At 39.8% G+C, this 27,636-nt stretch overlaps 1 protein-coding gene across 1 annotated transcript in view; it reads right to left on the bottom strand.

Moving 5' to 3' along the window:
• Positions 1-5,124: 5,124 nt before the first annotated feature.
• Positions 5,125-27,636, bottom strand: part of LOC111529418 (zinc finger protein 679) — a 35,892-nt gene continuing 13,380 nt past the window's right edge. Inside the window, exons 2-5 of the mRNA XM_023196315.1 lie at positions 19,404-19,532; positions 11,728-11,854; positions 11,159-11,254; positions 5,125-6,160 (exon numbers count right to left, since the gene is read on the bottom strand). Of these exons, the coding sequence (XP_023052083.1) occupies positions 5,187-6,160; positions 11,159-11,254; positions 11,728-11,854; positions 19,404-19,442 (1,236 nt within the window). The 5' untranslated portion in view covers positions 19,443-19,532 and the 3' untranslated portion in view covers positions 5,125-5,186. The remainder of the gene's footprint in view (positions 6,161-11,158; positions 11,255-11,727; positions 11,855-19,403; positions 19,533-27,636) is intronic.

Below are 27,636 nucleotides of genomic sequence, written 5' to 3'. Positions count from 1 at the left end.
TCATGGCCTTTGGCAACTCCTTCATGGACTGGAGTTGAGTGCCTGTGGCTTTTCCAGGTGCACAGTGCAAGCTCACGGGGGATCTATCATTCTGGGGTCTGGAGTATAGTGGCCTTCTCACAACTCTAGCAGGCAACTTCAGTGGGGACTCTGCATGAGGGCTCCAACCCCACATTTCCCTTCTGCATTGCCCTATTACAGGTTCTCCATGAGGGCTCTGCCCCTGTAGAAGACTTCTGCCTGAACATCCAGACATTTTTGTACATCCTCTGAAATCTAGGCAAAGGTTCCTGGAGCTGAACACTTGTCTTATGTGCACTTGCATGCCCAACACCACGTGGAAGCCACCAAGGCTTGAGGATTGCCCTTTCTGAAGAAATAATCCAAGCTGTACCTTGGCGCCTTTTAGCCACAGCTGGATCTGGAGTAGCTGGGATGCAGGGCACCAAGTTCTGAGGCTTCATAGAGCAGTGGGGTCCTGGGCCTTGACCATGAAACCATTGTTTCCTCCTAGGGCTCCTGGCCTGTGATGGAAGGACCTGCCTCAGATCTTTGACATGAACTGAAGACATATTCCCCATTGTCTTGACTATTAACTTTGAGCTCCTCTTTACTTTTGCAAATTTCTGCAGTGGTTTGAATTTCTTTCCAAAATATGGGGTTTTATTTTCTACCTCATGGTCAGGTGGCAAATTTTCCAAATTTTTATATTCTGCTTCCATTTTAAACATAAGTTTCTTATCTCCATCTGAGACCACGTCAACCTGGACTTTATCGTTCATATCACTATTAGCATTTTGGTCAAAAGCATTTAAGAAGTCTCTAGGAAGTTCCAAACTTTCCCACATCTTCTGTCTTTGTCTGAGCTCTCTAAACTGTTTCAATGTCTGCCTATTACCCAGTTCCAAAGTCACTTCCATATTTTCAATTATCTTTATAGCAGTGCCCCAAACTCCCAGCATTAATTTTCTATATTAGTCTGTTTTCACCCTACTATTAAAGATACTACCAGAGAATGGGTAATTTATAAAGAAAGGAGGCTTAATTTACTCACAATTCTGCATGGTTGGTTAGGGTCTAAGGAAACCTACAATTATGGTGGAAGGCAAAGGAGAAGCAAGTACCTTCCTCACTAGGCAGCAAGAGAGAAAAAAAGCAGAAAAAACCACCACTTATAAAACCAAAAGATCTTTTGAGAACTCACTTACTATCATGAGAACAGCATGGGGGAAAATTTCCCCCACGTTCCAATTACCTCCCACCAAGTCCCTCCCTTGATATATGGCAATTACAATTTGAGATAAGATTTGGGTGTATAAGATCTTAAAGTTATGAATTCAATACAGGGCACAGAATATAGCTTTTTTTTCTTTCAGAGTATCTGAAGTTTCTAGGTTTCTAGTTAATTATCCACCTTACTAAAATGATCTTTTTTGTTTCAATATTGTTCTTTTCTTCTGAAAATGCATACAGACTCACACACAAACACACTCATTTGCTACATAACTTTCTTACACTTAAGGTATATCTTTTTATTTATTTTATTTTTTTAGATGGTGTCTCACTCTGTCACCCAGGCTGGAGTTCAATGGTGCCATCTTAGCTCACAGCAACCTCTGCCTCCCGGGTTCAAGTGATTCTCCTGCTTCAGCCTCCCGGGTAGCTGGGACTACAGGCACGCAGGACCATGGCCAGTTAATTTTTTGTATTTTTAGACGAGATAGGGTTCTACCATGTTGGCCAGGCTTGTCTTGAACTCCTGACCTCAAATGACCCACCCACCTTGGCCTCCCAAAGTGCTGGGATTACAGGCATGAGCCACCGCACCCAGCTGGTGTATCTTTAGAGTAATGCATTTGTATATGTAACTATGTAGATAAAAACTAAAAGTCTGTTTTTGTCAGCAGAGAGGCCACATGTAAAAAAATATAAAACAATTTTTTAAAAATATTTAATCATGACTCAGAAATGTATGGATATTAATTACACTCATGAAATTTTTATGATTATAAAATGATCCTATGGCTAATAATAATTCAATTGCACATACTGAAATAACTAAAAGTGTATAATGGGATTGTTTGTAATACAAAGGATAAGTACATGCTCGAGGTGATAAATACCTCATTTACTCTGCTGTGATAATTAAATATCGTATGTCTGTGTTAAAATATCTCATATATGCCACAAGTGTGTATGCACACTACCCACAAAAATTAAAAAAAAATTTAAATAAGATAAAAAAGAATACAAATTTGACCTATAGGAACAAAATTCTTCAAATTATTTGCAGTTTAAAACCACTGGCAGGTTAACACCTATATCCCAGCATTTTGGGATGCCAAGGCAAGTGGATCACCTGAGGTCAGGAGTTTGAGACTAGCCTGGCCAACATGGTGAAACTCCATCTCTACTAAAAATACGAAAATTAGCCAAGTGTGGTGGCACGTGCCTGTAGTCCCAGCTACTTGGGAGGCTGAGGCAGGAGAATCGCTTGGACCCAGGAGGTGGAGGTTGCAGTGAGCCGAGATTTCGCTACTGCACTCCAGCCTGGGCGACAGAGCAAGGCTCCACTTCAAAACAAACACACACACACACACACACAGAGGCAAAAAAGAGATTACTAGAGATGTCATTCCCCTAGATTAACAAATACTATATTGTTACCATCTTTTACCTAGAACCTTAAGTAAGATTGGACACGTTAAAGTTGATGGCAAATTAACACTTGTTTCAAAGCACAATAGTCTTAATACATTAAAAACAATTATGTTCAATGAAAAAATTAAGTTCACACATAATCTTTAAAAAAATTTTAAATTTATTGCATTGTATTACATAAAGGTACAATTGATAAAATACTACTAACATTCAAAGAGTTTCCTCTCACTAGAATTCAGAATATTACTGTGAACACCCACCTTATACATCACTAAAACAATGTTATAAGTCAGCCACAAAGAGCCTCTCCATTTAGATTTTTCATTATGCATCTTACAGCCTAATGTCCTTACTCTTTCATAGGAAAGTTCATGAAGAATGGACACCTATAGAAAACAACCTCTCGTACCTCTGATGCAATTGATCAAATACTTTCACAAACAATAGGAAGAAGGAATCAATGTGAAGTAACTTGAGACTTGAGTTACATTATTATTTGCTTTTTAGAAAATCTATAATTTTTTTACAGAAAAAGCAGCATGCCTCAAATGTAATTATAAATCTCCAAAAAAATCTACTTCTTTAAAATGTATATAGTGATATCTTTGGATCTCTTTTACACTCAACACTCTGATTTAGTATAATGTCTAGTTTCAGTGCCTTCATTCTTTCTACTGTGAATCCTCAAATGTTTATATAGACTTAATTTTTGATTAAATATATTTTCCCCATTTGCTACATATGCAAAAATATTTTTTAGTAGAAACTGGTGTTTTCTAAGCTATAGTTTTCAGACAAATGTTCTTTCACATTCATTACATTTTTAGACTTTCTCTCAAATATAAATCCTCTGATGTTCACTAAAGTTTGAGCATCTGCTTCAGGGTTTTCCTTTAATATAAAATGTGTACAATAAAATCTGTATTACAAGTAAAGGTACTACAATCCTCTTTATGTTTGAAATGTTTGTCTTCAGATAGTCTTTAAAGGCCTATATTTTCTGAAGGTCTTTTTACAGTAATCACATTTATAATACTTTTTTTTTTTGAGATGGAGTCTTGCTCTGTCGCCCAGGCTGGAGTACAGTGGTGCGATCTCGGCTCACTGCAACCTCTGCACCCTGGGTTCAAGTAATTCTCCTGCCCCAGCTTCCTAAGTAGCTGAGATTACAGGTGCATGCCACCATGTCCTGCTAATTTTTCTATTTTTAGTAGAGATGGGGTTTCACCATGTTGGCCAGGTTGGTCTTGAACTCCTGACCTTGTGATCCACCTGCCTTGGCCTCCCAAAGTGCTGGGATTACAGTCATGAGCCACCACACCTGGGTTATAATGCTTTTAGTAAGTATAAACTTTCTGATATTGAGTAAGATATGAACAGATATTAATGGCTTTTCACATTCTTTGTATTTGTACAATTTTTCTCTAGTATAAATGCTTTCTTGTGCCATAAGGTGTGAGTATTTGTTAAAAGTTTTGCCACATTCTCCATATTTGTAGGGGTTTTCTTCAGTATAAATTATCCTACCTACCATAAACGTATGACTACCATTTAAAGGCCTTGCCACATTTAACATATTTCTGGAGTTTCTCACCAGTATGATTTCTTTTTTAGAAAAGTTTGAGGTGTGGTTAAATGCTCTGTTACATTTTTTATGTATGTAGAGTTTCTCTCCAGTATAAACTTTTTTAATTAATAAGGATGGAGAACCAGTTAAAGGCTTTGCCACAATTTTTTTTTTTTTTTTAACAATTGTAGGGGTTGTCTCCAATATCAATTATCTTACATTTATTCAAACAAATGTTTGAGGACTTTTAAAAGACATTTCCATATTCCTTACTGTAGGGTTTCTCTTCAATATTAATTCTCTTAGTGTATAATAAGGGTTCAAGACTAGTTAAAAGCTAAAGCTTTTAACCACATTCTTTGTTTTTGTAGGGTTTCTCTCTAGAATGAATAATCTGATATTGTGTAAGGCCTGAGATGTGCTTAAAGGTTTTGCCACATTTTTTACCTTTGTAGAGTCTCTCTAATATACTCTCTTCGGCTTTGGGAAGCTGAGAGGCAGGTAGATCACCTGAAGTCAGGAGTTCAAGACCAACCTGGCCAACACGGTAAAATCCCATCTCCACTAAAAATACAAAATCAGCCAGTGTGGTTGCATGTGCCTGTAATCCCAGCTACTCAGGAGGCTGAGGCAGGAGAATTACTTGAACCCAAGAGGCAGAGGCTGCAGTGAGCTGAGATCATGTCACTGCACTCCAGCATGGGTGACAAAGTGAGACTTCATCTCAAAAAAAATGTTTTTAAATAAATTCTCTTAGGTTCCTTAAGGTTTGAGGGCTGGTTAAAGGCTTTGTTACTTTTTTACATTTATAAAACTTTTGTTCAATATGAATTATCTTATGTACAACAAAGGCTTGGAACTGGTTAAAGGCTTGGCCACATTCTCCACACTTGCAGTGATTTTTTCAAGTAAAAGTTATTTTATGTATTATAAGGCCTGAGGGCTGGACTTCATCACGTTACTCACATTTGTAGGGTTTCTCTCCAGTATGCATCCTCTTATGATTAGCAAGACTTGAGGACCACTTAAAAGCTTTGTCACATTCTTCACATTTGTAGGGTTTCTCTCTAGTATGAATCCTCTTATGAGTATTAAGAGTTGAGGAGAAGGCAAAGGCTTTCCCACATTCTTTACATTTGTAGAGTTTCTCTCCGGTATGAATTATCTTATGTTTCTTAAGGGTTGAGAGGCAGTTAAAGGCTTTGCCACATTCTTCACATGGGTAGGGTTTCTCTCCAGTATGAATTCTTTTATGGTAAGTGAGGGATGAGGATAAGCTAAAGGCTTTGCCACATTCTTCACATGTGTAAGGTTTCTCTCCAGTATGAATTCTCTTGTGATTAGTAAGTGTTGAGGAGCGGCTAAAGGCTTTGCCACATTCTTCACATGTGTAGGGTTTCTCTCCAGTATGAATTCTTTTATGTTTAATAAGGGTTGAGGACCAGGTAAAAGCTTTGCCACATGCCTCACATCTGTAGGGTTTCTCTCCAGTATGAATTCTTTTATGTTTAGTAAGGGTTGATGAGCAGTTAAAGGGTTTGCCACATTCTTCACATGTGTAGGACTTCTTCGTAGTATGAATTATCTGATGTTGATTTAGGTGTGAAACCACACAAAATGATTTGACATATTTTTTACATTTCAAATGTTTCTTTCCAGTATGTCTTGTCTTATGTCTATTGGAATTTGAAAATTTACTGAAGACTTTGACACATTTATGAGTCTGAAATATTTTGTTTTGGGTAGTTGACAAACATTGGTTAACTTCATTATAACCTCCCTCTTGCACCTCACACTCACCCATGCTTTTACATTTTTTTACTTGTAAATTCTCATGTCCACATTTTCCATATATTCTTGGTATTACTTTTTGGAGTGAATCTTTTATGCCCAGCTCTGGCTGAAGGTCTTGGGTGAAATGAGAACATGTAACTGAAAGACATAAAAATCACAAGTTACTTCACTTACTAGACTCAGATAAATATACTTTACAAATCATAAAATTATATAAGGTACATTAGCAAAGTGGCATATCAAATTACCACAGGCCACAATTCCTTCATAGGTTTATAAATGTAACAAAACCACAGTGATCAAAATACCTTTGCTGGAAATTTATAAATAAAGTAAGTATGTGCATCAGGTGGGCACAATGCCAAGAGCCATATATAAAGAGAAGAGAAGTCTGTGACATTCACCCAACATAGTCCTTCCTCATCCCCAGTAGAAGAATATGGTGTCTTTAGGAGCAAACTGTTTTTTTATTATAAAAGAGCAGAAAAATACTGGGACCTATATCTTTACTTTTGGCTTATAGGGGCCTTTCTGTCTTCCATGATAGAAAGTGCTGAATGAAATGGTGGTATACTTTTGAAATGACACCTTTAAGTCTTTTGAGATCAAAAGTGAATGTTACAACAGCAGAAAGACTGCAGTCCATGGGCAGAAAACAGGTGTAGAAAGTAGCTACCTACTGGTAAGAAGAAACATGGAGAAGTCTTTTAACTGAAAAATAAATGCAAAATTGCAGACAAGACACATCCTGAGAACATGTTTGAGAGACTCTGTGAATCTCTAGCCAGGATAATTGGTTTCAGCCTATGCCAGGAAAGAGCTGCATTATAAAGATCATGAAAGGTAGTTTTATGTTAATGTTTAAATCTCAACCAAAGATTACAATGTATACAAAACATGAGGACAACATGGTCTAATAAAAAAAAATTTTTTTGAAAAAGCAACTATAAAAGTAAAGAGGCATATATTAATTTTTAAAATATATTTTAAATTTAAAATAAATTTTAAAATATGCTCAGTGAGAAAAATGGAAAACCAGACCCCTAAATAAAATCAGAAAAATAAGAATATCAACAATAAGCTTGGAATAATAAAAACAAAACAATCATGGAATTAAAAAAGAATAACTGAAAAAATTTAAAAGAAAAAAATAATGTAAGAAATGAAGAAGCTAAACAAACAAACTAGGATTTACACAAAAAGATCCATAACACGTATTTAAGCAAAGTTTCAAAAGTCGCTAACCAGAAGACAATCTTGGGAGCTGTAAGATAAAAATGAGGTATTATTTATAAGCATAGTTCTCTGAGACATTTGACAACAGAAATCTTGCAGGTCAATAAAGAACTGTGTACAATGGTTAAAGTACTGAAAAAAAAAAATCTTCATGGTGAGAATAATAAACACAGCAAAAATGTACTACAAAATAAATAAAAAATAAAGATCTTCCAGAATAAACACATGCTAGAAAAGCATATAAACACTGCATGTGCCCTAAATAAAATGCTGAAAAGAGGTCTTCCACTTAAAATAACATGAAAAAAACACATAATTGTATGAAAATATATAGCTTTCTGAAAAACATATGCATATACAAAAAATAAAATTCTGTGGCATTATTGTGATCATGCAGAAAACATTTTTAGTTATTCTTTAAAATTTGAAAGATATAAGTATAAAAATAATCATAAAACATAAAAAGATATAATTATCAACATCAATAAGATGTATAGGGTAGATAAAATGAGGACAAATTTTTCTATGCAACTGAAGTCATTTTTTTAACAGTTTAAAAATTACTGTGGTAACATTTAGAGGTGTTATAAAATCTCCAATGTAGCACAAAGAAAAAATCTTTACAGACACACAAAAGAAAATGAGTGAATTACTAACATGAAACAAAGATTGATATTATATATTGGTAAAATGAGTCCATTTACTAGGAATCTATAGCTATTATGTCTATCTATATACACATGCATATATAAGATCAGGGCTTCAAAATATATGAAGCAAATATTGACAGAAATGAAGCAAGAAACAAAATAGCAACTTAAGATTATAAACATTAAGACTTCACTTTCAATAATAAATAAAAAATTGAAATAAAAATCAATTAAAAAAACAGAAAACCTGAAGAACATTATATTGTGTATGAATTCATTTTGCATTACTATAGAAAATAAACTGAGACTGAGTAATTTATAAAGAAAAAGACTTCTTTGGTTCACAGTTGAGTAGACTGTACAAGATGTATATGCCAGCATCTGCTTCTGACGAGGATATGAGGAAGCTTACAATGATAGTGGAAGGCAAACATGTCACATGGTGAAAGATGATGCGAGTGTGAGGTGGAGGAGCCAGGTTCCTTTAAGCAACCAGCGCTCATGTGAATTAATAGAGGGAGCCCTCTATGATTACCAAGGGGATTGTGCCAAGTCATTCATGAGGGATTTGTCTCCATGATGCAAACACCTCTCATTAGGCCCCACATCCAACACTGGAGATTAAATTTCAACATGAGATTTGGAGGGCACAAACATCTACACCATATTATAAAACCAACTAGGCTAAACAGACACGTACGGAACTCTCCAGTCAAAAGCAAGTGGATACACAATATTATTATTTGCACCTGGTATATTCTGTTAGAATACATAGGTCTTAGTAAATTTCAAAAGATGAGCCAGGTGCAGTGGCTCACAGGTGTAATCTCAGCACTTCGGGAGGCCAAGGTGTAAGGATCATTTGGGGCAAGAAGCTTGATACCAGCCTTGGGAACATGGTGAGACCCTGTCTCTACAAATAATTAAAAATTAGCTGGGCATGGTGGGGTAGGTCTGTAGTGTCAGTCACTCAGGAGGCCAAGGTGGAAGGATTACTTGAGTCCAAGAGGTTTAGGCTGCAGTGAGCCAAGACTGTGCTACTGCACTAGAGTCTGGGCAACAAAGTGAGAAACCCTGTGTGAAAAAAAATTTAAGAAGAGCAAAATCATACAGCCTATTTTTTTCTAACCAAAACTGAATAAAGCTAAAAAGAAAAAAGGTAAAATAGGCACATCAAAAATACATGGAAATAAACACACTCTTCAATGTATTCTTGCACAGGTCAAATAATTTAACTTAATTTAATATTTTTGCTTGAGGGTCAAAATAGTTAAGTGACAACTTAGTTGTCAATATAACTCACAGTGGTGAACAAATTTAATATAATCTGTATCAAAATTCCAAAAGTATATTTATTCCTGAAATAGTTTAAAATTTTTAAAATTTATTTTGAACTATATCTAGAGAAACATGAAAAACAGAGGCATTATACTTCTTAATTTTAAAACATAATAAAAAGCAACAATAACAACAACTGTGGTATCCACACAAAGACAGATAAAGACATGATAGAACAAAATAGGGAGCCCAGCAATGATCTGCCACAAGGTTGCCATCAGCAGACAATGGAGAAAATATCATCCCTTCAACAGATAATGTTGAAAACTGGATATCTATATTGACAAAATAAACTTGGGTGCTTTAATTGCATCATATACAAAAAATATTTTAAACAAAATACTTAGACTGAAAAAAAACTAATGAAATTCTTAGAAAAAAATATAGTGGAAATACACAACATTGGTCTTGGCACCATTTTCTTAGACATGCCATCACATGCATGAGCAACAAAGAGAAGAACACAAAAATTTAACTGGACTAAACTTCAAAATTTCTGTAATCAAATAACACATTTAATAGAGTGACAATGCCACCCACGAAATGGGTGACAATATTTGAAAATCACATGTGATAAAACTTAATATTGAGAATTTATAAACAACACCTAGAAGTAGACAACGATAATTGAATTACTTGATTTAGAAATGGTCAAGCAAGCTGGGCGCGGTGGCTCATTCTTGTAATCCCAGGACTTTGGGAGGCCGAGGTGGGTAGATCACCTGAGGTTAGGAGTTTGAGACCAACCTGACCAACATGGCAAAACCCCATCTCTACTAAAAATACAAAATTAGCCAGGCATGGTGGCACATTCCTATAATCCCAGTTACTCAGGAGGCTGAGGCAGGAGAAACGTTTGAACCCTGGAGGCAGAGGTTGCCCTGAGTCAAAATTGCACCATTGCACTGCAGCCTGGGCAACAAGAGTGAAATTCAGTCTCAAAAAGAAAAAAGAAAGAAAGAAAGAAATGGACAAATGATTAAACTAAATTTTAATAAAAAATGTTACACAAATGGGAAGAACTATTTGAAAGGTTGCACAAAATTAATAATTTATAGAAAAATGCAAAACAAAATCACAATACCGAACAAAATTACCTTATATCAATTAGAATGGCCACTATAAATTTTTTCAAAAATACCAACTACGTAGATGATGTAAAGAAACTGAAAACTATTCAAGTTGTTGATGAGAAAAAAGATGCAACTATCATAAAAAGCATCATGAATGTTCTTCGAATAATTCTAAATGAAATTATACAACACAGCAATTCTATTTATGAATCTATATCTAAAATATGCAACATAGTAACATGAAGACATAAGAGGTATCCTGCTTGCATATCCCCCCACAGTAAGTCTCATAACCCAACCTCTAAATAAATAAATAAATAAATAAATAAATAAATAAATAATACATGGATAAAAATTTTAAAAATTATAAAAAAACTTTAAACTATATTTCAAGAGTATAGTAATGAAAATGGAATGGCGTGTGCAGAAAAATAGACAACCACAAATGAAACAGAAACTACTATTCTCACACATTATAGACATGATGCAAAAAAATTTTTAATGGCTTAACAGAGTTTCTCAAAAATAAGCAAATATTAGTGTACTCCAAAAGCAATGGAAAAGCAGTTTATGCAGTCCCTGATAAGCCACAAAGAAAACTTTGGCTCACACTGTGAACTTGAAGAAAGATTACTGAAGTGAAAGCAAAATCCATAGAGAATTTAAAAGCACGGGGCAGAAGGTATCACTATCTGAGAGCAAAAGTAAAAAATGACTCGGGCTTCTCAGAATCTCTTTCCATGGAAGCACATCTCCCCAAACCACATTTTAAGGACTGGCTTCCTCCTTGATTTGTGTATCTCTCATCTGTGTCATCTGCTTCATTCATTCTCACTTACCTGGGTGTTTGGCTACCATCTCATTTCTCTTTATATTCCAAGGCTCTTTATTTTGCTCCAGACAGGTGATCAAGTCGGGCTTAGAGACAGCAATACCTGATTTATTAAGAAAAAACGTAAGATAAATCTTGCTGAATTCTTTAATTACCAAATTAGTATTATGCTTAGTAAAGAGGATATACTAGAAAATTCTAGAAAATTAATATTGGTCATAACAGAACTTTTTAACTATTTAGAAAATATTTTAAATGTGTAGATCCTTAATTTCACTACTCAGTACTACTGAATCAAAAATTGGTGGCGGCAACTGAATTCTAAGGCATGGGCAACGCTATTTTATGCCACATTTTTGGAATTGCCACTAACCTAGAGCGAAAGATACATAAGCTCAGGAAAAGTTCAGGTCAAAATAAAACGTCTTGAAGAATTTGTTCTACACCAATGAATCCCCAAGATTTCTTAAAATCGGAGAGCTAAAATTCATTCATGCAAAGCAGAAATTACCAAAATCATCTTAGAAAAGAGAGAAAGGCAATATATTAGGAATTGTGTATCGAAGTTATCCTCACCCAGGGAGACCAGGTTTCTGTAGTTCTCTAACATCACATCTCTATATAAATTCCGCTGAGCATGATCCAGGCATTGCCATTCTGCCAGAGAGAATTCTATAGCTATGTCTCTGAATGTCAACAGTCCCTGAAAAAAAACAAAAACAACAAAAAACATTCATGAACACACAAACACTCACCACATGGCCATAGGCAGAGATTTTTATTTGACTCAAGTTAAAAAAGAGAGTAAAAAGAAGTGGTTTTCACTTATAAGAGTGACTAAAATTATTCAATGATAATTTTTAACACTGGAGTATTCTCTAACTCTGAGAAAGAGGATAGCAGACGATCCACAATACCACTGTAGGTATGATAATTTTCTGGATGATAAATTATTAAATTAAGAGCATCAATATGGACATGTCTTTTTTTTCCTTTTCTTTTTTCTTTTTTTCTTTTTGGAGACCAAGTCTTGCTCTGTTGCCCAGGCTGGAGTGCAGTGGCGTGATCTTGGCTCACTGAAAACTATGCCTCCTGGGTTCAAGCGATTCTCCTGCCTCAGCCTCTCAAGTAGCTGGGACTACAGGTGTGTGCCACCATGCATGGCTAATTTTTGTATTTTTAGTAGAGATGGGGTTTCCCCACGTTGGCCAGGCTTGTCTTGAACTCCTAACCTCAGGTGATCCACCCACCTCGGCCTCCCAAAGTGCTAGGATTACGAGCATGAGCCACTGCACCTGGCCCAAATTTAATTATAAAGAAACATTAGTTTTATGCAAAGTTGAAGATACAGACAACTTCCCTGCTCTATAATTTTTAATAGTAACATTAAGTAGCCTTTCTTTGGCAGCCTAGAAAGCAAGTATCTCCTAATAGTTTTTTCAGAACTTTCTGGATAATAAATGCCATCCTGTTTATGTGAGCATTTTCTAAATCCTGTTCTGCATGAAACTAATAGAGCACACAGATGAAACTTCAACAAGACATGTTTCACTTTTCATTAATATCCAAAGACAACTGTGTTTCCCCAATAAAAATATTGAGTATTTACACCTCATGTTCAACAGCTACGATGGTAACATTTTAAATATTGCAGGTCATAAATTTGTGGTGAGAATTACACATGGCATGCAAGAATCCAAGATGAAGAAAATACATAGAAGGCTTGGTATGGCCAGGCACGGTGGTTGGTGAAATCCCAGCACTTTGTGGGGCTGAGGTGGGCGGATTGCCTGAGGTCAGGAGTTTGAGACCAGCCTGGCCAACATGGTGAAACCCTGTCTCTACTAAAAATACAAAAATTAGCTGGGCGTGGTGGTGGGCACCTGTAATCCCAGCTAATAGAGAGGCTGAGGCAGGAAAATCGTTTGAACCCGCAAGGCGGAGGAGGTTGCAGTGGGCTGAGATTGTGCCATTGCACTCCAGCCTGGGGGACAAGAGTGAAAACTCAAACAAACAAAACAAAACAACAAAAAAAGAAGGCTATGCTATACAGAAAAAAAATTTTTTTCAGAACCCCCAGACTATCATAAAAATAGCAAAAAATAATTGAAACAAACTCATTAGGTATAAACAACACAAGCAGAGAAGTAAACATCTGCAAGTTCTGAACACATGGCATTCCAAAAGGCAGAGTGGACATTGCTTTTTTTTTTTTTTTTTTTCTTTAAGACAGAGTCTTGCTCTGTCGACCAGGCTGGAGTGCAGTGGTGCGATCTTGTTTCACTGCAACCTCCACCTCCTGGGTTCAAGCAATTCTCCTGCCTTAGCCTCCTGAGTAGCTGAGATTACAGGTGTGCGCTACCATGCCCGGCTAATTTTTGTATTTTTAATAGAGACGGACTTTCACCATGTTGGTCAGGCTGTTCTCAAACTCCTGACCTTATGATCCACCCACCTCAGCCTCCCTAAGTGTTGAGATTACAGGTGTAAGCCACCACGCCTGGCCCAGACACTGCTCTTGATCTGCGACATGCTCACCTGAGAAAAAATGATTTTTTTCTTTTCCTCCTCTTTCTCTGAAATGTATTTTCAGATAAGATGCTCTCGACATATCAAATCTGCATCTTGAGAATGTCTTTAAAGCACAACCTATTCACCTGCTACCACCACACACACCCACGGGCAGAAAGACTGAGACTTGCTGAAAACACTCACCTATTTTTGTTGCATATAACTGAAAAGATTTAAGAGCAATGACAGAACAACGAGCTTCTCCATAACTATTAAAGTATAAATTTCTTTTTCCCTGCCCTCCCGTATCGGACATCAGCAAATTTCTTTACATAATGGCAGCATGAACTGCACTGACCTCCTCCTGCCAAACGGAAACAGGGCAGGCAGTGCAGCCTTCCTTAGATGCGAAGGTTGAACTAAACTCTCCTGAATGTATCTTGAACCCCTCAAGTGTATAAGTTACTTGGTAATCTCGGCCCTGCTTTATGCAAAGTGATTCTTCAGGATCCAAAAGGGTCCAGGAATGGGCTTTTTCAACAAGTTCCCTGTAAATGCTGATTGTGCTTTCCCAGACACATTATTAGCATTAGCGAGAGAAAGCAGGCACAGCAAAGAGTCCCTTACACCCGCCACGTCTGTCACAATACAAACACTTCTGGTACAAATAAAGATAACCAATCTCCACCCTGAATTATATTTTTTGTTGGCTTTTTTTCAGTTTACAGAGAAAACAGAGGCAGCAATGTCTGAGTAAGTCTGCACCTGGGAAACATGTACACATGTACTAATAATATGTTTATTAAGCAGGTACTACGTGCTCAGGAGCATGTCACAGAACATTACTGGTAATAACACATAATGTGATTTAATTTTCATAGCACTCCGGGAGTTGCTACTAAGTGTCGAATAATTTTTAGCATTTAGATTAAGAGCACAGCAGTTTTATTTCTTCTTATGTGTCTCTATCATTAATTTTTAAAAGAAAATGTATAGAACAATAAATCAATATAAAAAACATCTGAAATGATACAATTACATAAGAATTGAATAATCAACTTCCAAATGGCTATTTTGTAAATAATGAAATTAAGGCAGAAATAAAAAAAGTTTTGAAACTAATTAGAGCTGAAATACAACATACCAGAAGCTCTGGGTCACAGCTAAGGCAGTGTTAAGAACAAAATGTATAACACTACACATCCACATCAAAGAGTTAGAAAGATCTCAATTTACAAATCTAACGTCATAATTAAAAGAATTCCAAAAGTAAGAGCAAACTAACTTCAAAGCTAGCAAAAGAAAGGTGAGACATAAATAACCATAAAAAGTTTAATGGGCCAGGCACAGTGGCTCACACCTATAATCCCAGAACTTTGGGAGGTTGAGATGGGCAGATCATGATGTCAGGAGTTTGAGACCAGCCTGGCCAACATGGTGAAATCCCGTCTCTACTAGAAATACAAATATTAGCTGGGCGTGATGGCGGGCACCTGCAATCCCACCTACTCAGGAGGCTGAGGCAGGAGAATTGCTTGAAACCAGAAGGCGGAGTTTGCAGTGAGCCGAGATTACACCACTGCACTCCAGGGGCGAAAGAGTGAAACTCTGTCTCAAAAAAAATTCAACGAAACCAGAAGTTGATTCTATGAAAAAATTAATGATAGATAAAACACTAGATTAATGAAGAAAAAAGAAATAATTCATATAAACACAATCAGACTAAAAAGTCCAAAAACAAAGATGCTTGTGAGGTTATGGAGGAATGGAAAGCTTATATCCTGCTGGTGAGCTTATAAATTTGTTTAACCATTGAGAAAAACAGTTTGGCAATTTTTCAGTAACCTGAAAACAGAATTACCATTTGACCCAGCAATCCCATAATTGGAAATACAACCAATGAATGTAAGTTATTCTACCATAAAGACACATGCATGCATATGTTTATTACAGCACTATTTAAGAAAAACAAGACATAAACCTGTATGTCTTCAGTGGTAGACTGGATAAAGAAAACGTGGTATGTACACACCATGAAATATGATGCAGCTATAAGAAAGAACAACATCATGTCCGTTGCAGCAACATGAATGGAGCAGGAGACCGTTATTTTTAGAAAGCTAGTGCAGGAACAGAGAATAAAATACTGTATGTTGTCACTTATAAGTGGGAGCAAAATAACGAGAAAACGTGGACGCAGATAAGAGAACAGACACTGAGGTCCATCCAGTACAGGGTGGAGGTCAGAGGATGAAGAAAATCAGAAAAAAAAAATCTGTTGGGTACTATGCTTAGGTCCTGAGTGATAAAAGAATCTGTACACAAAAACTTCATGATAGGATTTTACCTATATAACTTGCACATATACTCTTCAACCTAAAATAAAGGGTAAAAGAAAAAAAAATTCGGCCGGGCGCAGTGGCTCACACCCATAATCCCAACCCTTTGGGAGGCTGAGGCAGGCAGATCACCTGAGGCCAGGACGAGACCAACCTGGCCAACATGGTGAAACCCTGTCTCTATTAAAAATACAAAAATTAGCCGGGTGTGGTGGCACACACCTATAATTCCAGCTAATCAGGAGGCTGAGGCAGGAGAGTCTTTTGAACCTGGGAGGTGGAGGTGGCAGCAAGCCAAGATCATGCCACTGCACCCCAGCCTGGGTGACAGAGCAAGACTCTGTCTCAAAAAAAAAAAAAAGAAAAATTCATGGGTGGGAAAGAGTGCAAGGTCAGTGGTAGGACTGGTTTGTGCTACAGACAGTGCTCCACGTGGAGCTATACTCTGATTTAGTCCTGTGTCCATGCAGGCGGATTAGACCATGATCAAATGGTATGGACCCCTACATTAGAGGAGGAAACAGGTGCTACTGCAGATTCAGTGTCTGGGGTTGAGGATACGCCAGGAAACTTGTAGGCACTTTGGTGGGATTTTGGCAAGAAGCACTAAAAACAAAAGCGCTGTGGTAGAATTATTGAGGGTGGGGCCTAGTCCTGGGAGGGGTATGGACGCATCAATGTCTAGTGGGTCTGTCTGTGAATGGGTGAGAATCATGTGACGGCAGCTCTGAAAGGAGGTCAGTTATCACAGTTCCTTTTCTCTAAGGTTTTAGTTCCCTTTCACCCTGAGAGGAGACTTAGAATCACAAGACAATGTGCAGTGTGACAGCCTGTGTGCAGGAGAACAGAGCCTCCCCTTACCAGACACCCAGAGTCCCCCTCCAAGCCAAGCCTCTGTAATATCTCTTTTCTGACACCTGGGATTACAAACACCTGTCACCACGCTCGGCTAATTTTTGCATTTTTAGTAGAGATGGGGTTTCACCATGTTGGCCAGGCTGGCACCAAGCAATTTTTTAACACCAACTTATTGTCTAACATTTCCATCCTGATACCACCCAGAGTCGGCACGGACCATAATTCAGAGCTCGGTGTCACCATATCGCCCTCACTGCACATGCCTGTCACAAATTCCAGGGACCCATCTATGCTTCTCATCTACTGTCTATAAATTGGGGACTCCCATAATATCCCTCAGGTTCAATAATTCAATAGAGATACTCACAGAATTCTGCAAAATCCTGTACTTATGTTAACCAGTTTACTACAAAACATGCAACCAAGAAACAGTGAAATGGAAAAGATGTATAAGACAAAAAAAAAAAAAAAAATGTTGGGAAAGATGGGGTATATAGCACCCGACCTCTGCTTTCTTCTTATGTGAAATATTTATAAATGGCAAACTTTTTTTTACAAAGCATTGAATGGCACTTTTTAAGTGTCATCCAATGACTTTTAAAAAAATAATTAGTATAAGTACTGTGTCGGAAACATACAAGAAAGGACAAATAGGTAATAATGTGAGTTAGAAAAGTTGGCATTTTGGAATGTCAGATGGAACTGGAAATTTAATATTTTACTGCAGGCCAGTTAGTCTGTGAGAACAGGGAAATTGACTCAAGACCTTGTTTAAGACACAGTTGAGGACCAGCGTGGTGGCTCACGCCTGTAACCCCAGCACTTGGGAAGCCAAGCAGGCGGATCATCTAAGGTCAGGCATTCGAGACCAGCCTGGCCAACACGGTGAAACCCCATCTCTACTAAAAATACAAAAAGTAGCTGGGTGTGGTGGTGTGGGCCTGTAATCCTAGTTACTCAGGAGGCTGAGGCAGGATAATTACTTGAACCAGGGAGGTGGAGGTTGTAATGAGGCAAGATGGAGCCACTGCACTCCAGCCTGGGTGACAGAATGAGGCTCTGTCTTAAAAAAAAAAAAAAAAAAAGAAAGAAAGAAAAAAAGCACAGTTGAAAAATGCAGGCTGCCTGCAGTAGCCTATTCCTATAATCCTAGCACTTTGAGAGGCAAAGGCAGGCAGATCACTTGAGGCCAGGAGTTTGAGACCAGCCTGGCCAATATGGCAAAACTCTATCTTTACTAAAAATACAAAAACTATCCGGGTGTGGTGGCCGGTGCCTTTAATCCCAGCTAGTTGAGAGGCTGAGGCAGGAAAATCACTTCAACCCAGGAGATAGAGGTTGTGGTGAGCTGAGATCTCACCACTGCACTGCAGCCTGAGTGACAGAGCGACTCTGTCTCAAAATAAATAAATAAATAAAAATAACAGCAAGGGAAAGCCAGTTTCCTGTGGAGTGTAAAAATATTTAAACAGCAGGCAATTAGACTAAGGTGGATTGACTTTTCTCAGCTCTCACTTAAAAAAACAAAAATCTAACTCAAATGTATCTCTGTGGCCCGGGCGGTGGCTCACGCCTGTAATCCCAGCACTTTGGGAGGCCGAGAAGGGCAGATCATTTCAGGTCAGGAGTTTGAGACCACCCTGGCCAACATGGTAAAACCCCGTCTCCACTGAAAACACAAAAATTAGCCGGGCACGGTGGCGGGCACCCGTAATTCCAGCTACTTGGAAGCCTGAGGTGCAACAATAATTGAACCCGGCAGGCAGAGGTTGCAGTGAACCGAGATAGCATCACTGCACTCCAGCAAGGGCAACAAAGCGAGACTCCCTCACACACACACACAAAAATTGCATTTCTTGTAAATTATTACATTGAAGAAAAAAATTCAGGCCTAGTCAACCACAGACTGCTAATTAATCTGTGATGACATAACCAAGAAATTTTCACCTGGATCTTACAAATAAGGAAACTACATAACTTTACCAAAGCAGTTACTGAATTTGGTTTGCTTCATCATGCAACTTATAACAGACTTCTTCAAGCCTCTCCCATGGACCACAACCCACAAACCATAGCTGGGCGCTCTATGATTCTTGAATCACATTTTGATCAAATTGTCTAATCTTTTTACAGTGACTCCCATACATTTCTAAAAGGAAAAATGAGGAACTAGGGACCTCAGGGACCACAACTCTTTCCACTTATGAATCCCACACCCTGAGTCAGGACTCTCCCCTGATGACTTTCCCACCCATGCACAATCTGGGTGAGATGAGGCGCTGGGAGTGCAGAGCTGCCCAGAGAGGGCTCCAGCCCAGGGCAAAGCCACTGCAGAGGAAAAAGACAGAACTCCCAGGGTCCCAGCCGCTGGCCCAGGCACCATATTATGTCTGGAGAGGACTAAGAGCCCACCTGGGCCAAGGAGGATTTGGGTCCTCATACTCCAGAGCTGACTGCAAGGAAGTTTGGGTCCTGCTACAGCCACTTTCAGCCGGTTCCAACCAGCCCCCAGCCCTCTCTCACGATGACAGACCCACCACTCACCATTTCTCGGCTTCCAGGGTGTCCCGGTCTTTTAGCCATAAATCTGCGAATACCTGCAGGACACAAAGCCACAGTGGCTTGGCCTCTAGGAGCAGAGGAAGCAGAGCAGTAAGGAGAAGAACTGGAGCTCTGGACGCAGAGAAACACAAACGACCAGGAAAATTAGGGAAGCGTCCTGTTCTCTCCCACTGCATGCCTGATTGGACAGTTTCTAATCCACTGCCCCTGATTGGATAAGGTTTCAGAACCCACCCTTCATGCCCTGAGTGACAAAAAATGTGATCAGGCACTGGGCTAAACCAAGCAAAAAATAACAGGTTAGACTGCAACCTTTACAGCCAAGGCTTCTTCCCTGATCTGAGACAGGTCAACCCTAGAAGACATTTGCATTTAACTTTGCGTAAAACGTAATATGCATTTATAAATGATATATAATATAGTTATTCATAAACTGAAAAAATATGACAATTATTTTTAAAATTTCAGATTTTATGACCTTCCTCACTGCGGATCCTTTGCAGTGACATGGTTTGGCTCTGTGGCTCCACCCAGATCTCATCTCAAATTGTAATTCACGGCAAGGCGTGGTGGCTCAGGCCTGTAATCCCAGCACTTTGGGAGCCCGAGGCTGGCGGATTACGAGGTCAGGAGTCGGAGACCAGCCTGGCCAATATGGTGAAACCTCGTCTGTACTACTAAAAATACAAAACTTAGCCGGGGTGGTGGCAGGCGTCTGTAGTCCCACCTACTCAGGAGGCTGGGGCAGAAAAATCGCTTGAACCCGGGCGGTGGAGTTCGCAGTGAACCGAGATCGTGCCACTGCACTGCAGCCTGGGCGAAAGAGCAAGACTTGGTCTCAAAAACAAATAAATAAATAAATAAATAAAATAAAATAAAATAAATTGTGCTTTCCATATGTCAGGGCAGAGACCAGGTGGGAAGTGATTGGATCATTAGGGGGGATTATCCTCATGCTGTTCTTGTGATAGTAAGGGAGCTCTCAAGATACTTGATGGCTTTAAAATGTGGCATCTCCCCTTGCACACATGCCCCCATCCCCGGTTCTGTCTTTTTCCACCAAGAAAGATGTGCCTTACTTTCCCTTCACCTTCTGTCATGGTCATGATTGTAATTTTCCTGAGGATTCCTCAGACATGTAGAAGTATGATTAAATTAAATCACTTTTTAAAAAAATTACTCAGTCTGAGGTATTTGTTTATAGCAGTGTGAAAATGGACTAATACATGCACGCAGCCTGAGATTTCACAAAGGAGGCAATCCTCTGCAGTAAAATATGAGCTACATGTAAATTTTGAATTTTCTAGTAGCCAAATATTTAAAAGAAAATAAAAATAATGGAGCTGGGCTCAGTGGCTCACGGTTGTAATCTCTGCATGTTCAGAAGCCGAGGTGGTGGACCACCTGAGATCAGGAATTTGAGATCAGCCTGCCTAACATGGCAAAACCCCATCTCTACTAAAAATAGAAAAATTAGCCGAGCATGGTGACAGACACTTGTAATCCCAGCTACTCAGGAGGCCGAGGCAGGAGAATCGCCTGAACCCAGGAGGCAGAGGTTGCAGTGAGCCGAGATTGTGCCACCGCACTATGGCCTGGTGACGGAGCAACTCTGTCTCAAAATAAAAAAGAAAGAAACAGGTGGAATAACAAGTGGAATTGATTGTAACAATTTAATCAGCCCAATATATCCAAAATATTATTTTAATATGTGATTAGTATGTAATGGTTAATAAAGCATATACATTTTTAAAGCTAAATCTTTCAATGTAACCTTGTATTTTACCTTTCCAGCACATTGCAGTTCAGACCAGCCATGTTCCAGCACTCTGTGGCCATGTCAGAGGCATTGCAACTGCATCTGGAATAGGTGCTGGGTAAAGTGGGGCTGAGACCTACAGAACTCCTTTTCCATGAGGTCAGGCATTCTAAGTCACAGGATAAATAGGAGATTGGCACAAGATGCAGTTCACAAAGACCTTGCTGATAAAACAGTTTGCAGTAGAGAAGCCACAAAAATCCATCAAAACCAAGATAGGAATGAAAGTGACCTCTGATTGTCCTCACGGATCGTTACATGTTAATTATAATGCATTAGCATGCAAAAGATATTCCCATCAGCGCCATGACAGTTAACGAATGCTATGGCGACATCAGAAAGTTACCATATATGGTCTAAAAAGAAGAGAAACACTCAGTTCTGGGAATTGCACATCCCTTTCTTGCAAAACTCATGAATAATCCACCCCTTGTTTAGCATATAATCAAGAAATAACTAAGTATTTTTAATTGAGCAGCCCACACTGCTGCTATGTCTAGGAGTAGCTGTTCTTTTATTCCTTTACTTTCCTAATAAGTTTGCTTTTGCTTTGCACTGCAGACTCACCCAAAATTTCCTTCCTTCCTTCCTTCCTTCCTTCCTTCCTTCCTTCCTTCCTTCCTTCCTTCCTCTCTCTCTCTTTCTTTTCTTTTCTATCTTTTGACAGAGTCCTGCTCAGTCGCCTAGGCGGGAGTGCAGTGGCGCCATCTCGGCTCACTGCAACCTCTGCCTCCTGGGTTCAAGAGATTCTCCTGCCTCAGCCTCTGGAGGAGCTGGGATTTCAGGCGTGCACCACCATGCCCAGTTAATTTTTGTATTTTTAGTAGAGATGGGGTTTCACCATGTTGACCAGACTGGTCTCAAGCTCCTGACCTCAAGTGATCCGCCCACCTTAGCTTCCCAAGTGCTGGGGTTATAGGCATGAGCCACCACTCCCAGCTCTGCATTCTTTCTTGTAGGAGATCCAATAACCCACTCTTTGGTTCTGGATTGGGAACATTTCTAGAATCTTCTTTTCAGTGAATCACAAAGGGATGATACTAAGGAAACCCCCAACCAAAAGGAAATAGACAGAATCATCAATTGGCTACCTTTTTGTAAGTGGTGGCGTACCCGGGTATGGAATGGGATTGGGTTAGCAGCCCAATTTAGGGGAGTTAGAGTGTCTCCTAAGACAATTAAGATAAAAGATCCCATTTAATAAAAGGCAAGAACACTTGACGAAACTTGTGTTTGAGGTGCACCTTCAAAAGCTTAGAGTCTTTCCTAAGATTTAGGGGGTTAGAGGCCCCTCTCAGTGAAGTCCCCCTCAGCTAAGATTAGATTTGGCATTATGGAATGTTAACCACTGTTGTCTTTGTGTTTGTTTGCTTGTTTTGAGACGGAGTCTCATTCTTGTTGCACAGGCTAGAGTGCAATGGCGAGATCTTGGCTCACTGCAACCTCCACCTCCCAGATTCAAGTGATTCTCCTGCCTCAGCCTCCTGAGTAGCTGGGATTACAGGCACCCATCACCACACCCAGATAATTTTTGTACTTTTAGTAAAGACAAGGTTTCACCATGTTGTTCAGGATGGTCTCAAACTCCTGACCTCAGCCAATCTACCCACGTCGGCCTCCCAAAGTGCTGGGATTACACGCATGAGCCACCGTGCCTGGCATTGTCTTTGGATTAATCTGCCTTGCATGTTTTGCTGATGGCTGTGGCTGACAGAATTGGCAAGTACAGGATCATGGAACATGTGGAGCTTTTTCCTCCCTAAAGTGGGAAACTTGAGAGCAGATGGGACTGTGAAAAACCTTCTTTCACAACCAACAAGCAATCACCTAAACTTTTGATTCAATGCGTGGGTCTTTCTCTAGCTTTCCTGAGCTCCTCAACTTTCCTGTTCTACCATAAGCAATGTTGTCTCTCTTTCTCTCTCTCTCTCCTATCCTTTCTGTTACTCTGGGCCACCATCTTCCTCAAAGATCACACGTTGGAACTTCTGGTCAGAAGTCCCTGAAACAGGCCGGGCATGGTGACTCACTCTTGTAATACTAGCACCTTGAGAGGCCGAGGCAGGTGGATCACTTGAAGTCAGGGGTTCAAGACCAGCCTGCCAACATGGCAAAACTTTGTCTCTACTAAAAATACAAAAATTAGCCAGGGTGGTGGCGGGTGCCTGTAGTCCCAGCTACTCAGGAGGCTGGGGCAGGGAGAATTGCTTGAACTTGGGAAGCAGAGGTTGCAGTAAGCTGAGATCGTGCCACTGCACTCCAGCCTGGGAGACAGAGTGAGACTCCATCTCAAAAAGCTAAAAAACAAAGAAACAAAAAAGAAGTCCCTGAAACAAACAACAACAAAATGGATGAAGTTTCCCTCTTGTTTTATGTGTTATTGGGAGCTTGACCTTGTAGCTGTGTGACAGTATTTTCTATTTGTTTCTACCATCCAGCATACAGAAAATTTGAAATTTATGTTATAGTTATCCATAAAAGTGATCTTGAGCAGTAAACAACCTGTTGACTGCTGGAGGCTTCTTCTGGGAGATGCCAATGGAGCCTGCTCAGTGCTGTAGCTCAGTAGCTGGGCTTTGCTGTCTCACAGTGGCAGCCCAAGTTCAGGGTTCAATTTCTGGCTTAGGAAATGAGTCCTTTGTGATTTGATATCTGCGTGAATATTTACTGATTCTTTTTCCCTCCATGAACCATCCTGAATTTTCCTTTCTCTGAGCTACCTTTGAAGATTCTAGATTTTGTAAAAACTGCTTGCCATCTTTTTGAAAATACCTTGTACACTTGTGGTTAGGTTCACAACCGTAGTTAAAGCTAACTGGTTTCAGGAGGCAGAGGTTGCAGTGAGCCTTGTTTGGCCACAGCACTCCAGCCTGGGCGACATAGAGAGAATCCACCACAAAACAAACAAACAAACAAACAAACAAACAAACAAACAAAAATACAACCTTTTGATTTCACCTGGGAGGTTATGTTAGTAAAGTTCAAAAGTCAGAAATATTGGCAGTTTGGCATGGCTAAAGTCAAGTAATTAGAGAATTAAATAAATTTTTTAAAAAAGAGCATCACGGTTAAAAGTCAGCTTTATTATTATTATTATTATTATTTTGAGATGGAGTCTTGCTCTGTCACTCAGGCTGGAGCGCAGTGATGCAATCTTGGCTCACTGCAACCTCTGCCTACCGGGATCAAGCAATTTTCCTGCCTCAGCCTCCCAAGTAGCTGAGATTGCAGGTGCCTATCACCACACGTGGCTAATTTTTGCATTTTTAGTAGAGACCAGGTTTCACCGTATTGGTCAAGCTGTCCTCAAACTCCTGACCTCGTGATCTGCCCACCTCGGACTTCCAAAGTGCTGGGATTACAGGCTTGAGCCACCGTGTCTGGCCCCAAAGTCAACTTAATTAACTGCAGATAGTCAAGCTCTAACAGCCTGGAAGTCCTTGGAAAAAACAGAGGAGGTGCCACAGTATGCGTTTTGGGTGCAACTCACAGGAGGTATTCACTCTGATCCTGAAGTTGGGCATGTGAGAGATTGTAAATTTTTATCTCTGGAACTTTTCACAGACGTGATTGTGACATATACCTTCACTCAGTATCTGACTGATTTTTCTTTTTTGCCTAGGCCCCAACTACAGTTTAGATTGTGAAATACACTTAGGTTGAGCGACTAGATAATGTGACTTTCCTGCCTGGGCTTTGCCCTCCCGGGGAGTTGTGACATATTTCTGAGCCAATCACTTAGGCGATGTGACTCTCCCTTTCTGCCTGGGCCAGTCCACGGGGGTTACTGTGAAATATCTTTAGGCCCATCACCTACGTTATGTGACTCTTTTTTGCCTTGAATCTGTTCACAGGAGAAATGGTTACATATCACTGGGCCCATCACCTAGATGGTGTGACTGTCTTCTACCTGGAACATGTTTACAGGGTGGATTGTGACATATTGCTTTTCCTAGCACCCAGGAGATGTGACTTTTATTGCCAGGACCCCGCCCATAGTAAAAATATTGACATATCGCTGGCCCAGCACCTAGTTGATACGACTCTCCCTCCTAGTCTTTGCCCACAGGTAGGATGGTCACACATTAGGCCCAGCTCACAGGTGTAATGAAGACTCACATATGTGAACCCAGCCAGTAGAAGGGATTTTAACTCTTCTAGCTAGGCTTAGAAAAACAGGTAATGATCTGGGCCTTCTACATGTAGAAAGATAGCACAATATATCACACTCATGCGTATTCTATAAAGTCTTTGGGTGATCTAAAGAGTGTCATCTCAGGGTCCAGCACAGAGGTAAAATTGTGGCTCTTATAGGCACAACCAGCTGACAATTAAGATTGTCTCCCTCACACACTGACAAAACTTACTGGTGAGGTCCTGACTCTCATATGAGGACACAATACACAGTTAGAATATTGACCATGCAATGTGGATGTGGCCAAAGGTCAGGTGGTGAGTCATAGCTGGACCCAGCTTACAGGCCAAGTGATGACTCTTATACTCGGACCCTGCTAATAGGAGAAGTGTTGACTCTCATAGCTGGGTTTAGGCCAAAAAATAAAATTCTGGCTTTTCTACTTAAAAAAAAAAAATCACAGGTGATTACAACACACATGCATATTGTGTAAAGCCCTCAGATGAGACAGAGAGTGTTATAATAGGACCCAGCACAACACTGAGGTTGTGAGTATTGTATGCACATTCAGCTGACTGTTATAATTGTCACCTTTACGCATGGAGAGAGCGAAATATTTCCTGAATCTCACTGACAGACACAGTCCACAGTTGGATCATGCCTGTCACATGTGGACTGAGCCGCAGGAGGGATGTTGACCAATTTCTGTAACCAGATTATAGGAACAAAGATGGCTCCCTTAGCCCTAAAAACTAGAGAGATGTTGACTCTCAAGCCTGGGCTTAGGGCAATGGGCATGATCCTACATTTGGGATTGTAACAAAGGCCTGGGCAAGCACAAAGGTCTCAAAGCAGATTGTGAGTCTCACATGTGCCATAGAAAACCCGCAGGTGGTACAGATAGTGTCATAACAGGGACCGGCAAACAGGTGAGATTCTGACTCTCGTTTGCACAACTGGCTAACAGTAAGAATTGTCACCCTGTCACATGAACACAGCCTTCGTAAAATATCCTGAATCTCACGCTCAGAGGCAGTCAAAAGTTGGAATTGTGACTCTCATACGTGAATGCAGTCCACAGGTAGGGCGGTGACTCTCACACCAATATCCAGCACCCCGTGAGGCTATGACTCCCCTACTGGGACACTGTCTATAAGTGGAGTTTGGGCTCTCATGCACAAAGCCAGTGCACTGTTGAGATTGTGACTCAATTACTTAAACACATATCGCAAGATATGTTGACTGTCATAAATGAAGCCAGCACATTTGTGGGGTTTTAAGTCTTATCCTTAAACCTTTCTGCAGGTGTGATTGTGACATATACCTTTTCCCAGCATCTGATTAATTTTACTCTATTGTCTGGGCCCACTGTGCAGTTGAGATTGTAACATATACCTGGGCCATGCACAAAATTCATGTTCCTCTTCTGCACGAGCCCTGTCCTCAGGAGAAATTACAATATATCTTAGAGCCAATCATCAAAGTGAAGTGACTCTCTTTTTTTGGCCTGGGTCTTGTCCTTAGTTGGGAATGTGACATATCACTGGACCTTTAACCCAAATGATATAACTCTTTTTCCTGGGTTCTTATTACAGAAGGCATTGTGACATATCTCTAGACCCATCACCTAGGTGATGTGACTCCTCTTTCCTACCGGAACCCTGTCCCCAAGAGGCATTGTGACGTATCACTGGCCCCAGCTTCCAAGTGATGTAACTGTCCTGCCTTGGCCCTGCCCACAGGGGACATTGTGACATATCACTGGGCCCAGCACCTGGGTGGTATGACCCTCCTGAATTGTCCCTGCTCTCAGCGAAGATTTTGAACCTGCTCAAAGTGGCAATTGTGACATATCTCTGGCCAACACCCAGGTGATACAACCCTTGTGCCTGGTCTCTCTCCACAGTTGGAACTGGGAAATACACATAGGCACATTTTATAGGTGGAATGATGATTCATACCTAGAGATATATTGACTCTTGTAGTTAGTCTTACAGCAAAAACTAAGGTCCTGAGTCTTCAACTTGTAGGATGGTCACAGAGTATTACGACTTGCACATTGTATGAAGCCCTCAAGTGCTACAACAAGTGACAAAATAGAGCCCAGCACACAGGGAAAATTGTGGCTGTTGTATGCAAACTCAGACAAAAGTAAGGATTATCATCCTTCCACATTAACAGAACCCACTGTTGAGGTTCTGAATCACACACCAAGAGCCAATGGAGTTGGAAATGTGAATCTTTTTTTTTTTTTTTTTTTT

The sequence above is a fragment of the Piliocolobus tephrosceles genome, chromosome 8, assembly GCF_002776525.5.
Source record: "Piliocolobus tephrosceles isolate RC106 chromosome 8, ASM277652v3, whole genome shotgun sequence".
Taxonomy (NCBI): Eukaryota; Metazoa; Chordata; class Mammalia; order Primates; family Cercopithecidae; genus Piliocolobus; species Piliocolobus tephrosceles.
This window is presented reverse-complemented; position numbering and strand designations above follow the sequence as displayed.